Source organism: Psittacula echo (assembly GCF_963264785.1).
Source record: "Psittacula echo genome assembly, chromosome: 13".
Classification (NCBI taxonomy): Eukaryota; Metazoa; Chordata; class Aves; order Psittaciformes; family Psittacidae; genus Psittacula; species Psittacula echo.
This window is the reverse complement of record NC_137749.1, coordinates 8,421,734-8,439,451: the sequence shown is the minus strand read 5'-3', so window position 1 is coordinate 8,439,451 and position 17,718 is coordinate 8,421,734. Positions and strand designations below refer to the sequence as shown.

At 41.2% G+C, this 17,718-nt stretch overlaps 1 protein-coding gene across 1 annotated transcript; it reads right to left on the bottom strand.

Moving 5' to 3' along the window:
* Nucleotides 1-436: 436 nt before the first annotated feature.
* GNB1L (G protein subunit beta 1 like) lies at nucleotides 437-17,440 on the bottom strand (the record flags this gene model as incomplete). The annotated part of the gene is made up of 6 exons (XM_080628841.1): nucleotides 437-703; nucleotides 5,875-6,090; nucleotides 11,026-11,124; nucleotides 14,809-14,971; nucleotides 16,964-17,089; nucleotides 17,325-17,440. The coding sequence occupies 6 exons, from the start codon at nucleotides 17,438-17,440 to the stop codon at nucleotides 437-439; spliced, it is 987 nt and encodes a 328-aa protein (XP_080484967.1).
* Between the last annotated feature and the right edge of the window lie 278 nt (nucleotides 17,441-17,718).

Genomic DNA, 17,718 nt, shown 5'->3' with positions numbered 1-17,718 from the left:
ATGGCAGGGGGTGTGGACTAGATGATGTTTGAAGGTCCCTTCCAACCCCAACCATTCTGTGATCCTGTGCTCTATATTGTGCCCCCATGGCTGCCTGAGGGATTCCAGTCATTTTTCACAAAAGAAGATATTGGCACAAGTTATTTCAGCAACCTGCTAAAGACAAGCTGTTTTAAAGCCTGTAGCAGAACTCAAAGTGACTTGTTCTGTGTCTTCATTTGTGACTGGCCTTGCTTTGCATGTTACAGATTTTAAAAATCCATTTCCTCTCTGGAAAACTAAACTTGCAGCTTGAACAAGCAGCATAAGAATTAACCCAGGACTCTCACTTCAGCCTGGAAATACATTCAACTACTTCTCCACATCCAGGTTTGAATACAGTGTAAAGAATGCTTCACCAGTCTTGTTTTCCTAGTCCCTGAAAGTGCGGAACATGTCACGTCTGAGTATATATTGACCAGATACTGATGCGGTGATCTTTTGAGCCAGCTGCCAGTAGTCTCTCCCTGGGGTTTTTGTGGTTGGAGAAGGACACACAATGGACAGTTGCTGTGTGATAGTCCAGCACCGCTAAGGGCTTCAGTTTTTTCCAGCCAAAGATCCTGATGCGATGATCCCACCCTGCTGTTGCTACAATCTTCTTGTCTGGACGGATGGTGATATCGGATATGCCAGCGTTGACAAGGTTGTGTGTTTTGTAAACCTGTGTGAGAAAGTTAAGAGGTGAGCTCTAATTGTTTAAAACAGAAGAAAAAGGAACCTGTGGGGATCTTAGAAGGTAGAGTGACCAGCAATAATACATTGCTATCACACAGGTAGCAGGGAGCTTTTCACCACATGGCAGATGAAAAATTATAGACAGAGATGGAAAAGATCTTAATTTGATCCTATCTCCAGCAACATTCTCTAAAAATAATAGCATCGTGTGTATGTTTTTAGTTTATACTGCATTTGAAGGTATTTATATTGTCACAAGTGAAGCTCAGAGTCAAGTTTGAAAATCAGACTACACAGCTTTGCTTTTCAAGCTATTCTTGCATGTGCTGCAGTGTTCAGTGCTATGGCCAGATATTTTCCCTGCCTTTGCAGTGTTCCCATACTGAGCTGAGGTTAAACTACCTGCTACTTGTTTCTACTACTGTGGCCCCTCACAAAAACACCAATAAGCTGTGGTAGCATTTACCACAGTCTTGAGAAAGGAATGCTTCCAGGAATTAGGTTACAGTGTCAGGAAATCTGTATTTCTAGTACTCTGTCCCAAGAGACTTCTATTTACACCAAATTCCAAGAAGGGGATTATGACCAAGTTATTGATTTCAATCTTGGAAGCCTTTTGTTACTGTTTGGAGACTACTGGGCCACAACTTTCTGAGGGGCACAACTAAATAGGAAGGCATTTAGCTTCTTTCAGGAGGCACTGGGAGTGCACAGGACTTAGCCCTTAGAAAGAAAAGTTTCCACTTCACTGACATAAGTTTCTCCTGAAGCTCAATGTAATACACTTCTGCTGGGATCACCTCATGTAACTTGTATTAGTCAGCAGTCTGCTGCCAAAGCACAGGCACCAGTGTGCATGCACCCATGTGTGCGTCTGTGTTGAAATAGCCCAGCTTTTGTCCCAGTGTGGAAGACACCTTTGGAGCATATGGACCTTGAAGTGCTGTTATTTATAAGCACAACTGGAAATGACATGTTAATGCCACCACCTATTTCAGACTGAATCTGTAGCTATCTTGTACCAAAGCCTAATATAATTCAGTATATGTTTTAATAAGCTGTGTGGTATTTGCTGTTTTTCTGAGGTGGGAAGGAATTGAAAAGTATGTTTTAGAGCTAAATAGCTTTCCTCCTCAAAGGACAGTCCATGATGCATAGTTGGCACAGGGTTAAAAAGGATATATTCATTACAGATCATTTGAACTATAATGCTGGTGAGCTGTAGGAGGCTGTATCTGGGCCTTTTTGTGGGGCTGCTACTGCAAAACCTGTACTTTTTGCTGGTATGTATGCTCCCCAGTTAGGCTACTGCAGTGTGGCTTCAGGAGGATTGTTGTTGGCGTATGCATATTGGCAAGGGATGGATTTCTTACTTACATCATCAGCCTGGCACATGTAGGCTGGGCCTTACTGTGTAACTGAGATTATTAGCTAATGGCTATAACCAATCCCAGGTGTGGTGCTTCCCATCATTACTGTCATTATGTGTGCAGAGCCATACAGCAAAATCAGGGTGACTGGGAGAAATTGCATGTCATCAGCAAGCTACAGCTTGAAAGTGAAGCCTATAATGGTGATGCCTTTTGGCTATGGAACATGAGGGAACAGTGGGCATTTGTGCATGATCTGCAAATACAAGAGGTGAGAGAGAAAAAACAAAGTAGAACAACTTGCTCAAACTATATGCAGCCAGGTGAAATCCTAGTGCCAGGATTTGTGCCATCCACTTATGGGCAACTACTGTAGTCAAATGCAAACCAACACAATTTCATAACCAGAAAACCAGCTTGTATTTAAGAAAACAAAGAGGTAAAAACAGGTGAGCTACTTTAAGCCAGTCATGACCAAGGACATTTGCATCTACTAGCAGATGAATTGAGGTATTTTGACATGCTGAGGCCAACAGAAACAATCCTGTCCCCTCCTTAACACAGGCTAGCCAGGATTTTTCTTTTTCTTTTTTTCCTTTCCCTTTCCTTTCCCTTTCCTTTCCCTTTCCTTTCCCTTTCCTTTCCCTTTCCTTTCCCTTTCCTTTCCCTTTCCTTTCCCTTTCCTTTCCCTTTCCTTTCCCTTTCCTTTCCCTTTCCTTTCCCTTTCCTTTCCCTTTCCTTTCCCTTTCCTTTCCCTTTCCTTTCCCTTTCCTTTCCCTTTCCTTTCCCTTTCCTTTCCCTCTTTTCTTTTCTATTTTCTTTTCTCTTTTCTCTTTTCCCTTTCCCTTCCTTTTCCTTGCCTTCCTTTTCCTTGCCTTCCTTTTCCTTGCCTTCCTTTTCCTTGCCTTCCTTTTCCTTGCCTTCCTTTTCCTTGCCTTCCTTTTCCTTGCCTTCCTTTTCCTTGCCTTCCTTTTCCTTGCCTTCCTTTTCCTTGCCTTCCTTTTCCTTGCCTTCCTTTTCCTTGCCTTCCTTTTCCTTGCCTTCCTTTTCCTTGCCTTCCTTTTCCTTGCCTTCCTTTTCCTTGCCTTCCTTTTCCTTGCCTTCCTTTTCCTTGCCTTCCTTTTCCTTGCCTTCCTTTTCCTTGCCTTCCTTTTCCCTCTCCCCTCTCCCCCCTTCCCTCTCCCCCCTCTCCCCTCTCCCTTCTCTCTTTTTCTTTTTAATCCTAAATCTCCCTCTCCTATACCCAAACCATGTCTTAAGCCCTGTTCTTATTAGGAAGAATAGCCAAGATAGTAGCAGCCTCAGCTTCAGCATCTGAGGGAAAAGCCTCAGTAACCCAGCCACCAAAACTTGTACACTTTGCCGCTTACAGAATTTTTTTTCTTGTCATGTATAAAGGAGCTCCTGTGATTACCAGATTTCTCAGTTCTGCTTTGTTTATTCACCTGCAGAAGCTGTTTACCGCCCACATACTACCACAAACATCATCACATAATTACACTATCTTGTCCAAATTAGAAGGCTCATAACCAATCCAGTCATTTGTTGACAGTGATGATTTCAGCAACTTTCTTCTAAAAGACAATACACCAGATTTTCCCCATAGCAATATACTATGAAGTTACCTTCATCATCTATTCATTGACAAACTGGAACATTGCCACTTAAAACAGAGCTGAAGTACCATCATTGCGTCATTATTTCTCCACCAGCAGATAGCTCTGCACCACAGTTACTTATTAAAACCTTTAGAATAAAAATAATGTGCCACTGAGTGGCTTTCCAACATCTACCATTACCTCAGGTACCTGGAATGTCAGGGAAAAAAAAATCCCCATCTGGTTTATATTATTAATGCAATAGTGGAAAAAAACCCTTAATCTACGTCCTTGACAATCTCTAGTGCTCATATGAAAGATGCATTTTATTAGGGCATTCATATTCCGTGTGAAGCACAGAAACATTACTTACAGTTTATAATACTTGGCATTTAAATTTATTCTGAGAAAAGCTACTATCGCAGAGTGTGATGTGCTGAAGATGTAACTAATTCGACATCTCCTGGGAACGTGAATACCCTGTGGAAAACAATACCTGGAATATTTCAGGTGAAAACCTGTTTATTTTCCCCATGAGTCACACCTGTAGCCCTGCATTATGGGTAACTCATAACTGAAATGTGCTGTGGATAACAATATTTTCTTTGAATTTGGAAAAAAAATTTGGTATAATTCCTATGAAGGAATATATTAACACCAGAGTATGTGAAGCTTTAAGAAGCCTGTCATGATGTCAGGTTTCCAACACCTTGGCTTTAGAAGACTAGTCTCAATACCAAGTTTCTTACTAGGACTTGACTTACCTGCTCATCTTTCTTCTGCTTCCTTGAGCTAAGGACAGCGGATGCAGATGTGTGCCAATAGTGATAGAAAGGCTGGGGCAGGGGGAGAGAAAATGTGACAGAAAACACCCCGAAAACCATGACAATTGTGTATCAGACTTGTTAAAACTCTGCCACATTGGCTTAGAACACCTTTGCTACTTACTCAGCATCTAGCGTGCCTCTTTTACTACATGTTGTATTGCTTATTAAAATTCAGACATTCTCCTCAGTGAATGCTGTGTCCTCCAAACTTCATCCCAGTTGGATGCATTTACACTACATGTACTGGGATTTTAATGCCCTACCACTCCATATATGCTCGTTTAGGCTGTGGTAAAGCCCAGCAGATTATACACCTTCACTGCAGCCCCAATATGACAAGTCATCACTGGCTGCCCAAGCACTTGCTTTTCTTCCTGTAGCACCGTTTGGAAACAGCATTAACTTGCCACACTACCTAAAAAATGTCCAAAAAAAGTTGCAAGAGTAATTACAGTTCTTTCATGGATTGGTGTATCCAGCAGTTGTCCTCTCAAGGATGGTATGGGGCATACAGGGTACTCTGCGTTGTATGTTCAAGGGACAACTGCCGCTTCAAAAAGGGTAAAGCACTCAGCAGTGGAGAGGCTATGCATGGGCCATTTTAATTTTCATGAGCACTAATTTTTATTCATGCACTTCATTTCCACACTTAGTTAAAACCTACTTAACCCCCTGGCATTGTTGGAACACTTGCTAATGTTGTCTAGATTAAGCAGTATTTATTGCCATTCACTAGCATAGACTGAACTGGTGATCATGAGACCTCTAAACCAGCCATTCCGGGTATGCAGAGCTCAAACGCACACCGATATATCCAATGAACTGATTTTCTCTGTCTCCAGCTGAGGCTCTGAAGGTGCCAAAGGATGCTGGCTGCCTAAACCTCACAGTGCTAGCTGTGCTAGCCTACTCTTTTTGTTTGTGAAATATGTCATGGAATATTTCTGTCTTTCCCACATTGGAAATAAAGCTCTAACCATTCAAGCAGAACCTTTGGAAAATCAATCCTTTGTTTCTCATTTTTGTAACTCATTTATAATGTTTAGGACATTCTGAGAGCTGAACACTACTAACGTGATAAATGAAGATACAGAGGCAATGGCTTGAGTAATGCTGGGCTTGTGTGCCTGTTGCAACTTTGGTAAAACCAGAAACATGTGAGAGAGGGGTTTTTTTGCCTTTTTTTTAAATCCTCACCATCTTGTGCTAAGGCCAGTCACATAGCACAGACATTCTAACCAGTCTGTGATTAATTAGCTAGAGATCTGCAACAACTCTTCTTCATGACTAAATATTTTTTTAGTCTATCAAACTGTTAGTGCAAAGTGGGATAAATGACACTAGAGGGCCAATGATCCTGACCTGGAGGTTCTGTTGCTCATTGAGGCTCCAGATGCTAAGCACCTTTTCAGATGAGCCCGAGATCCCCTTGGCCTTCTCCGAGTCAAAGTCAAGGCTCATCACTGGCTCCTGGTGGCAAGCAAGTTGGCTCGATGCTTTTCCCATTGACAAATTCCAAAGGACCACTGATCCATCTTCATAGCCAGCCAGAAGCAAAGGTTGTGAATCACTGCTGAGCTGATCAAGAGAAAAGTACAATTGTTTGAAAAGTAAACAGTCTATTAGGAAAATGACCTTCCCCAGGTAGGTTTCAGTCCAAGCATCAAGAAAATAAATGGAAATGCTGACTGGTGAACAAGTGAAAAATTTACAAGTCTGAATGTCAAAGCTTCATAGTCCATCCATTTACACAAAGTGTTACTCAGTAACTGCTGACGTGCCCCTATTTTTATATCTACACATAAAGTCTGTGTATACATATATATATATATGTATCTAACGTGGACATATATACACACACAGAGAAAACTTCTCTCTGAAAATCCAAACTGTTGACATCTACAGCACCTGAAGAAAGGCTGCCTGAAGTTTCCAGAAGCTTTACTTCGTGGCCTGAACTTTGTGCTCCTTAAAAAAAATTCCTAGAGCAAGCAACTTACTCTCAAGCTATACAAACCCGCATGGACACTGAAAGAAATGCCATGCCTAAAGATTCCAGTTTCACACTGCCAAGTGTAGGGTTACACATAGAGATCAATTACCCAGTGCTTCAAGGTAAACACTGAACCTCCCGTAAGGAATCTCTGGGTGAGTCACCAAGGGGTTAACAGGCGCCCGAGCCCCACTGTAACCAATTGAGAGCTATTTTGATTAATGATGTCACAGGCCAAGGGCCATGGCACCCTGGGCAGACACCTAATTTATTTAAGCCTCTGAAATAACTCAAAGAAGGGAACATTACTGGATTACATGTCACACTTAAGGAAAATATTCATCATTGCTCCAGCCAAAAGACTAATGACCCCGTAAGCAGTAACTGGGTATGTGGGTGAAGATGCAAATCCCTAATGGAAAGCAACTACAAAACAGGCATCTGCTAATGCCAGCTATTTATTTGGTACGAGACGAAACACCAAAAACAAACATTGGGATTACAACCACCTCATGCAGGCATATCTAAGAAATGTATCCAGGTTATTCAGCTCTTTCCAAACACTCTTAGATCCTTCAGGATATGTTTACTTCGTATTCAATTCAAAATTAAGTGTAAGGACATTTATAAAGACTTGCCTTTTACTGGTATTGCATTACTGAATGAAGTTCTTCAAACCTGCTGGCTGTCAATGGCAGGATACCAGCCTGCAGTGGCCAAAGGCTTAATGCTTCTATTAATGGTCCAGATAATTCTTCCACTGGTTACTATTTGTTCTAGGGGTAGTTAAACTGACAAGAGATGGGTGGTCTGGGTAACAGGACTGCAGAGTAAAAGCCTCATGTTCTTTCCTCAGACTTATTCAGCCTTAAGAAGTGTTTAAATGAGGAATGGATCTCACTGTGTGGAGAAGAAAACTGCCTCTTAGAAGAAGGAAAGCAAAGGGAAATCCCCTATATATCACCTTTCTGAACTGGGATCCTGCAGGAGCCTCATTCTTTGCTGTAAGATCCCTTTTCTTTTGAGAAGGCCGGGAACATGCTCCGGGTAGGAAGGCCCACAGAGAAGGTCTCCTGTAGTGCCCAGAACTGTGCATAATTTCTCTGTCAAATTTTTGATTTGCTAAAATAATAAAACATGAGAACAATGAATGTATGTCAATACATATGAACTAATGTTAAACCATCAGGATTAAAACTTGAACAGGGGAAGTTTAGATTGGCTATAAGGAAGAAATTCTTTACTGTTAGGGTGGTGAGGCACTGGAATGGGTTGCCCAGGGAAGTTGTGAATGCTCCATCCCTGGCAGTGTTCAAGGCCAGGCTGGACAAAGCCTTGGGTGACATGGTTTAGTGTGAGGTGTCCCTGCCCATGGCAGGGAGGTTGGAACTAGATGATCTTAAGGTCCTTTCCAACCCGAACTATCCTATGATTCTATGATTTTGGATGAAGAGTACCTGGGTTTTGAAAGTTAAAAAAAGAAATCTGAATGATACAAACATTCCAGGTTTAATTTATATTCAGTAAAGGGTAGAACCTTCAAAGCAAAACAAAGTCATACCCCATCCACCCTCCCTTATTTGTACTGCTCTTCTATGAGCACAGGACTCCAGAGCCCTGGGGCTGTACAGCAGATAGAGCTTCCATTGGCCAACAACACAAGATATGGGTGGGCAGGGTCAGCTCCTCTTCCTTACTCAGCACTAGACAGCAGATTTTCATAGGTGCTCATAACCCTCATTAACACAAGAGTGAGTGCTCAGCATTATGGGAAGAGCGAAGCAAAACCTTTTGTTGTTGTTGGGTTTTTTGGTGCTGTGGGTATCTTAGCTTAGACTTGAAACCCAGGAACTTGCAAGTGAGATTTAAGATTGGCCTATTCTGAAAGCAAAGTATTGTTTTCTATGAACTTCCTCACTACTTCTTCCCAACTTTTCGTTAACTGTATGAAATGCAGTATTTTGACAAGTACATGTACTTGAACTTAAACAATAAAAGCCATTGAAAGATCAGGGAACCTCTCAAGTTGATGCCTGGATTCACCAGGCAGTGGTTTCACAACAGCCTGTTTATTTCAGTTGCTAATAACGGACACTTCTGGTGAAAAGTTCTTCTCCATTCATGTTCTGTTTCAGTGGAAAAATTAAAATATAAATCATTGTTCTTCCTAAGCAGAACACTTTGTTGTTGCATTTGGATAACTGTCAAGGAAGGAAGAAGAGGTGATCTGCTGTCAGCTCAACAGCCATAATTGCTGTAGTTTATATAAAGTAATAACTCTGCATTTCCAGTTTCTACATGTATTATTCCTGTTGCTTTTTTTTTTTTCACCGTTACGCAACATGATGCCTTCCCCAAGGAGTGCAAAAAATTTAAGGGAAGCCTATTCTTACTCCTGCAAATCCTGCTCCACCCAGTTAGTAATAGCAGGAAGGTGTGAAGCTGAAGGCACAATGTATTTGGGAATATGAACATTCACAAGGCAAAAACCTGTTGTACAAACTAATACATTTAAGGACAGACCTAGTAAAACAAGGGGGAAAGGCTTCAAAACAACAAAATAAACAGCCACAAGCTTTTTAACTGCTTAGGTTAAGCTGGTGAGGCTTAATCTACAAGCCTAACCTAAGCCTCAATTTCCTTCTGCTCTATGGTAATGTTTCTAATTCACCATGCTGCTGGTAAGGTGCAGTTTCCCTGGTACATGGATCTTTGTTTATTGGCATGCAGAACAATATGATACATGGCCATAGCCCCCAGACTCTTGCTGGACAACAACCACAAGCATACTCTCTTCAGACCATTATGTGGCTCTCTCCATGTCAGCTTCTGTTTCAACTTGTTAATTTACTGTGCCATAAGCAACATCAAATAATCTCTTAGGCAACACGCTGCCCATAGGCGATGGGTTGGGGAGAGCTCATCTCCCGGGTATGTCTATATTGCCCAATACAGTAATGCACAAAGGAATCCTGGATGGCCTCTATACAGGAATGGCTTCAGCTGGGTTAGCTTGCGTTCCTCTGCTTTTATGGTTACAGGGTAACTCAGTGTGCCACTTCCAGTGAAACCACAGAACAGAATGCAGAGCATCACTTTGGTACACCACAAACAATTATTTGCCTGTCCTGGGTTCAGAGTAATCTCCTCCCCCACACTTAAACCGAGTTGCACTCATTTGTAAAAGAGCATGCCCTACTGTGAGACTGTGAGGGATTATCTACCCTGGCCTGCTGCAGTCTAGGAAGTTGCAGTGACTTTCCCAAGCTAGAATTTGCATGGAATAATTTACCTCTTCCCAGTTCTCCGCTTTATCCCCACTGGCAACAAAATTAAAACCTACATAAAATTAAGACTCTGCACCTGCTCTGCTTCCTAGAGGAATAGCAATATTAGTGCATGTAGAAAACATGGCAAGACAGAGGACTTTTTATAAAGGCAACAAAATTTTCAACACTGATCATTTCCTCAGTTATCTTCACCTTATTAAAAAATGTCCAGGAGACAGAAAGCCCCATTCATTTCATTGAGCACTGAACACTGATTGCATTTTTAGGAGAAACTTTCTGTTTAATAAAAGCCTAATCAGTCTATTTAATTTTCTTTCCTAGTTTTTAATTACAGCATTACAGGGACTTGAACTGTGGCCTCTCCTAGTTTTGTCTGAATTCCTCTAGACTTCAGTCACTCCAGGACCTTGTGTGAGGACACTAAGGCCTCAAATTCACAACTGATTGATAACTTTTCCATCTGAAACCAATATAAATGTTCAGATGAACCTGCAGCAATAACATACCTGACATCAGCTGACAGGCAGTGCAGTCCTGTAACAGTATGTGGTTGGGAATCAGGCAACTGATTAAACTGGGAATCAGCTTTGTCACCAATTCTCTCGAGATTTAGAGCCAATCACCTAAGCTCCTTCCTCCCTCTACTGCCACCTTTTTGTATTAGGTGGCTTTCATTGTAGGCACCCCATAAACATGATGGGCTGATTCTCTGCAACTATGTTTAGGGTTTTATTTTTTTCCACTAACTGCTTTTATTTACCTTTTTGTCCAAAGTCAAAACCACCATAAATATTGTTCCTATTGTATATCTGGAATAGAAATGTTCATAGAGTGCTTCCTTGTCCTGAGGGCGTTGAAGTGAATGTAACCTGCCATTAAAATCGCTGCTTTTAAGTAACCCAATCATTTCTCATCGTCCTTAATGCAGTGAGAAACCATATCAAACAACTAGCTTTGGTAAGTCACTCATTTTCTTCTTGATTGATGCAAAAACGCTATCTATCCTAAGGACACAAAGCTTTTCCTGAGCATTTGCAAATCTTCCATTAAAGCTTGGAAAGCTCTGAAAGTTACATTAAGGATGTTCACAAATCTTTCCCCCCTTTAATAGTATAATTACTTGATTGGTTTGATAATAAATCAAAATCCAAGTGAAGAAAGATTCATGTGCTTCATATAAAATGAATCACAGGGAAAACATTTCACAATTAGCAGGCACTCTTGCCTTACCTGCCATAACTTCAGACACATGGGCATGCCCAGCTTGGCACCCGCCTCTGGCTTCAAGGTACAGACTGACGTCTTGGATGGCAGCTCCAAAACCTGAACCTGACATCAGGAAAACAAGAGTATTTGGTCCAGCTCCAGGTCAAAATTCTGCTGTTAAAAACACAAGTCTTTTAAGGTGATTAAGGTTAGTATAAGCTCTTCCAGTAAAAACTGTCTGGAGAAAAACAGGAATGCATGTTAAGTTGGAACTGCAGGGGAATCTACAGCTATCTATCTAAATACAGTCATTGTTTTAGGAAAGACCAGACAAAACTGCTGGAATGAACAAATCCTCTTCTTTCCCCCTTCTAGTTAATTTGTGTTAGTGCTCTTTCTGTACAGTAGATGATATTGTGCATACAGTAGATGATATTGTAGACTGCTTCATCTGAAAATACTTCCCAATTCCTCTCCCTTGCCCCTTTTTCCATCTCTGTGGCTAATTTTTTGTTATGCTTGCTCGTGGACACTTGCACTGTCTCCTCTGTTCTGTCATGGTAACACAGAGCTTGCATGGGCACTATGTATATATCAAAGGTGGATTTTTTATTTACTAGCTGACTGCACTAACAAATGTAAACCAGAATTTGCTAATGCAGGCTGGAGCAGGGATGGCACACATGTATGTTCAACACAACACTGTCTGACTCTGCTTTGAATAAGGTCAGACAATGTTGTGTTAAACACCTGCTCTCTGTCTACTCAGCAGCTTCCACTGTTACTTGCACTGATGGTAATGAATTATGGATCATCTTTTTTCTTTTTTTAGCATTGGGCAAGTCTTTCCTCTGCCAAGGAAGTAGCTCATTTCCACCCCAGGACGATGGCAGGCAAGATCAGGGGAGTCTGCCTTTGCAATTTGGCACAGGAAGGTTTCAAGTCTCTTGATTGACACAGCAGTGCCTCACTATGGGCTGATTCTCCAGCCTGGAACTATGGAGAAATAGAAGTTCTTAGGTATCAAAAGCTTGCTGCCAGGAGCATTGCTGTTTCTCACATGCCTACTTAATCACTAAGGCGATCTTTTATTTTAGTTAAATAAACAATGGTCTGCATTATCTCATAAAATTAAAGGACTTAAACATTTTATAAATCTAGCACCACCAGCCATTCTGGGCTATTTCAGAATGTGCAAAAGCCCAACAGTGCTGTTGGACAGCCCTAGTCACGCGAATTTTCTTAAGCATCTGAGATGAGGTATTAGACAAATATGGCTCCTCTGGGAGCCATCAGTCAGGACCACGGCAGCTGCGATGGCTTTCCAATCCCATACCTTTAGTTCAAAGCTTGCCAGAACATCTTCCTATTTCTAGGGGTTGTCAGCTAGCCTGCCAAAAGCCAGCTGTACTCTAGGAGTGCAAGTCGATAAACACAATATACACTTCCTAAAGCCACTTAGCGATGGAGCAGGAAACTATCCTCCAGATTTGAGGAATGGAGGCTATAGCGAAGATGTAGACCAAAACTATGAACAGACCAAAGTTTAATCATCTGGGAATTCTGGTTCTTTGGAGCTACACTCTTAACAAAAGATGCTTTTTTCTTGGCAACTTTCTTGCTATCAACGTAATGACCAAGTTAGCTATTGCAGGAAATGGGCTATAAATATGGTGACCTGCTCTCATCTTGCATCTTTCATCACTGGCCCTTCAAAGGGCATTGCCTTGAAGACAACACTGCAATTTTTATGTAATAAGGAAGGATAAGTGTTCTGTGAGACACACAATTCTGTGGGTTAAAAAAAAAAAATCCTATCTCCTTCACTTTACCTTGACTAAAAATGGACAATCTGGCACAAGGGCTTCAGCTAGGCTTGCAAAGGACAAAGAAAAGGACAAAGATGAGAAAAGCTTTCTGCAGAAGGCCAGCAGGCATAAGCTGCCTGTGTTAGATTGACAGTTCCGGAGACTGTCTGCATTAGAGGCAACTGAGCCCTAGAAATAAATACTATTTCATGTATTTTGACAACTGTAACCTAAAACTTGAAGTTCTGTGTTTATATTGGTTTTGCTTAATAGGAGAAAGATTTGCCTTTGCCTGAGGTTAATAGTGTTCCTGGGTGGCTAAAACTGGCCACAAGGAAACACACCCTTTTTCTTTTTCACATTAATAAAGCTTTTAACATGTTTCTGGCAAATTGGCAAGAAAAGTGCATGTAACTCATAATTGGTGATTTAAATGCAATCATGAACAAATAAATGCCTGTTCAGATCTCATTATTTATGGACTGAACCTGCTTTAAGACAAAATTACTCTTTTTTTGGGCACCAGCCAAGCATAAACACTTATTAAGTCTTAATTTTAATCATAAGCTGCAAATGTACTGTGTCTCACACAGTGCTGCCTATTTGGAAGCACTATATATTATAGGAACTTATGTGAATGTCTTGAAACCTGACACAGTTCTAATGTAAAGGTTCATACACAGAGTGGAACTCTTACCTCAGAAGACAGCAAATCATTATCAGTTTGTAGGGCCCAAGGACAGAAATGAAAATAAACCAGAGATGAGTTGTAAGAGACTTTGGGGTAAACGCCTTCTCTTTGGATCAGGTGGTTATTCAGTTGTTCATTACCAGAATGTGTGTGTTTGTACTCTCTGCCTGACACAAAACCTCTTCTCTGGCTGACACAAGAACGCACTTGTCAGGTTGTTTTTTTTGAACTGTATTATTACTGAGCACTGCTGTAAAATGGAGAGAGGCCTTTGTTTGATCAGAACAAGGTATGGGAATGGTTGTATTTACTGGTACAGTGGTTGTGTCTACAGGATTACTCAGTTCTGTAAAAGGTGGAACATTCTGGCTGTTAGCCAACAAAGTACTTAAATATGTGCTTAACTTCTGAATAATAAAAAATTCACATTTTCTTACAATACAGGCACCATTCCCACTTATTACTTCATATGTAAAATATGCAACTTTCAGTTTCAAAATATGTATCCCATAGTCCAGAAAAGCATCTGACCTTGCAATTAGCAACAATATTTCTTTTCATATTTATGCTACTTTTTTATTTTTTTCATATTTCTGGTATTTTGATGTCAAGTATTTGAAATAATTAATTTTTGTGTGATGTCCTCAAATAGTCCTCCAAAGAAAACAAAAATATGATTTCTCCAAAGCAGAAGAGGAAACTGACAACAAAGCTGTCAGTCAGTGATTCTGTGATAATGGGTTTTAGATGTGGACTTACCCAGTAGGAACTGAAAGGGACCCTACAATTATCTCACACTGAGCAAACCTCTGGCTGCTAATAGTGATTCAACTATTTCCAGCCAAAGTACCAGTTAAAGAATTAGCCCGGGGTGAAAGACCACGTATTGCATTACAAATCACCTACACCTCCCCTCCTCTCACCAAACACGACTTTCAGCTTCAGATGGAGGATGAACACCTCCACCTGATGACAGACTTTCTGACCATTAGTTCCCACAAGGACTCTTGCTCCCCTTCAACGGTATTGAGCAGCACCAGAAGAGTTTTAAAAACTGCACATGAAAGATCAGCAGCAGCTGCAAATACTTACATGTTAGACAATCTTGGGGTGGTATCCTTGTTATCAGAGCTTGAGTTATAGAATTCAGTCATCTTTCTGGCAGGTAAAATTAGTGATTAGGACCCCTAAAGGCTCCTTGCTCTGCCCTCTCTCGAGCAGAGAACTTGAGAGTAGTGAAGTTTCCCCTTCTCAACTATCTCCTTTCAAAACCAAAAGCAATCTCCCAGAAAAAAAGATACTTCCTACCTCCTCCAGGGCTTTGGCTGCCATGGCCATTAGCCAGCGTCCCTGTGCCACCATTAACAAAGAGCATCTGCAGAATCCCACATTCTCCGTAAAGACAGAATCCATCACTGCAGTTCGTCCTTCTGCCAAATCCCACAAGCAGATCCTCTGGTCACGACCCTGACTGTTAACGTAAAACAAGTTATCCATGAGCAGCAGGTCTGAGAAAGCCTGGCTCCTGCAGGCTAGTATCTCAAAGTAGGGTCTTTAACATGCAGCAAAGGAGTGAGCTTTGTACAGCTTCTGTGGGTTACTGACAGGGTCTTTCATGAAACATGTGGGAACTGGGAACCACTGAGACAACCACCCTTCTGCTGGCTGCACAACTGACCAGTAGGTTCAAAAGTTCCTGGGAGGAGGAAGGGCCTGAGGGGGAGTCAGGTACCCTGCAGTCACAGCTAGCCATGTTTCCTTGTGAAAAGGGACCTGATCAAACACAGTTATGCTATCTATATGTGTGTATGTATTTCTGAATTTCATGACTTTGAGCATATTCATCATAAATGATAAAATGTAAGTATTTTTATTAGAGCTAATCTAAAAGGAAACAAAAGTATCCAGAGAGGAACACATTCAACACTTTCACCCTAGCAATGGAGTAGAAATGTCAGGTATGTTGACATCTGAAAGACAAATAGCAAGACAACAAAGACCACATCAAAGATAAATAAAAGGCTATACAGTTACACAATGGTCAACTTCCCACAGCCACAGGGAGGGCACAGAAGACTTACAACTCTGTGTGTGTGGTGACACAACAAGAGAGGGACTGGTGGTGCAGTGAGTAGCAGGAATTAAACCGTGGTTAAAATACCCAAAACCAGAGAACCAGCATCTGCATCACTGCCTCACCACAGCAGCTCACAGACTTCTCTGCACACCTCTCCGTCCCACCCAAAAGTCTCTGTGTTGCTCCCAGTAAAACCAGGCAAAGGGCACAGCATTAATTGCTACAGATTTACATGATTCCACTGGCCCTGAAACAAAGCTTCGAGTCCACAACCTATAGCAGCACAGGATACGTGTCCTTATGTTATCACCTGGCACAAGGCGTCATGAAAAATCCCTTATCCGTTTCTTGTTTTAATTAGCAGTATCACCTTGTGGAAGTATGAAACCAAAACAGAGGTAGATGCAAATCTACAGACTGTTGAGACTTCTTCAACAACAATACAGAAACTCCCACCTGCTGTTCAGCTGAGTGACAAACTGTCCAAATATTTATAGCACTGGGCATACAAACAATGGGGTACTGCAAGGAATTGTTGTGATTCAGCTTTTGAACAGAAAAAGTCCAGACAACTGCTGTCCTAAAATTGCACTGCTGTGTGAACTGTTATAAATATACAGTAAAAATAGAGTATGGAAAAACTCTATAATTATACAAACAATGCTCATTCAGTATGATTTTATGGGGGAGAGTGTTGATAATTGTACTTAAGCAGATAACAAATATAAATGCTAATGAGTTCCATTGTATATTATAAGAGATGTCGTCTCCAGATAAACATGTCAGAACACCTCCTAGTCATACAGACACTTTGGCATCTACTCTAGATCACCTGTCTAATCCAAAGTACACAAATCTTCCCCTTCCCTTGCTAAACAAGAACAGAAGATATTTTGCAACAAAGCAAGGGCATACACATCAGCATTCTTGCTCATTTTCAGTCTTCCATTCTCCATCTCTGATTCTTCTCTTCCTTACCTTTTCTCCCTCTCCCCTCTATTTATAACCTCTGTATATAAATTTTGATCTTCCCTGAGAACCAGTTGTGAAGCACCTGTCAACTTCAAATCCAATTGTATTTCCTTTACCCACAGACCTCACCTAATCTCAGTGCAGTAATAAAGCCACTATGGACCCCAATTGTCATGATGTCATCACATATACATCATAAACAAATTAACCACATCATTTTTTCCACTTTTTGTTCTACAGTTTTCTCTGTATTTTTGTACTTCTCTACATTTCCTTAAGCACTGGAGAGACTTTCACTGACTCCACAAATAAAAGACTCCTTTTTTTCCCCCGTTCCCCCCACCCCCCCTTTCAATCACATACAGCACAGAGACGAGTATTTTCACCAGGTTTTGTCTGCTTTGCTTTGCTAACCTAAGGAGCCTGTTTTTACCACCCATTGTCTCCACGCAGTAGACAGATTTTCTCCCATGGCCATCCAGTGCTGTGTCCACTCTATGTGTTTTCAGGTTCCAGACATGGATAAGCCCATTCTCAGACCTGGCAGTAAGAACAGATGCTTTCAGTGAGGCCTCTATCTGATAAGACAGTCTGATACTTTTTGATATTTTTTTTCCACAGCTGAAGCTGTATGTACAAAGGTAATACACTCCTCAGTCACAAACCAGGCATTTTGTTGTTTTCTCCAGGTACAATGTATTATTTAGATAAATTGTGGTTTAAACAGAAATGTCCATATGATGTTCAACTCAGCCAGGAATCCTGGTTTACTTACCCAGAGAAAAGAATAGGGACATCGGGCTCCTGGCCTCCACAGGAGAAATGCAGAGTGTGGACTGCAGCACTGGTACCTCTGAGAACAAACTGTGGATCCGGAGGTGGCAGAGCCATCTGAGTGATGAGCTGGGGGAGTGAGAAGATGACACAGATGTCACACAGGGTAAGGCAGCCTAAACTGAAATGACAACTTTAAATATATTCTGATCAGGACATTTGGTTTTCCTAGTCACTTCCTCCTCTCAGTTATTATTATTGGATGTTATTTCTATTTGCCATGCAGTACAGTGCAATAAAAAAGTATTTCCTCTTAACATTGACTCATCAAGCAGCTGTCAAATCTGCTTTTTGCTGCATTCCTTTTTAAGCAAGTTAAGTGCTGAGCTGGCCAT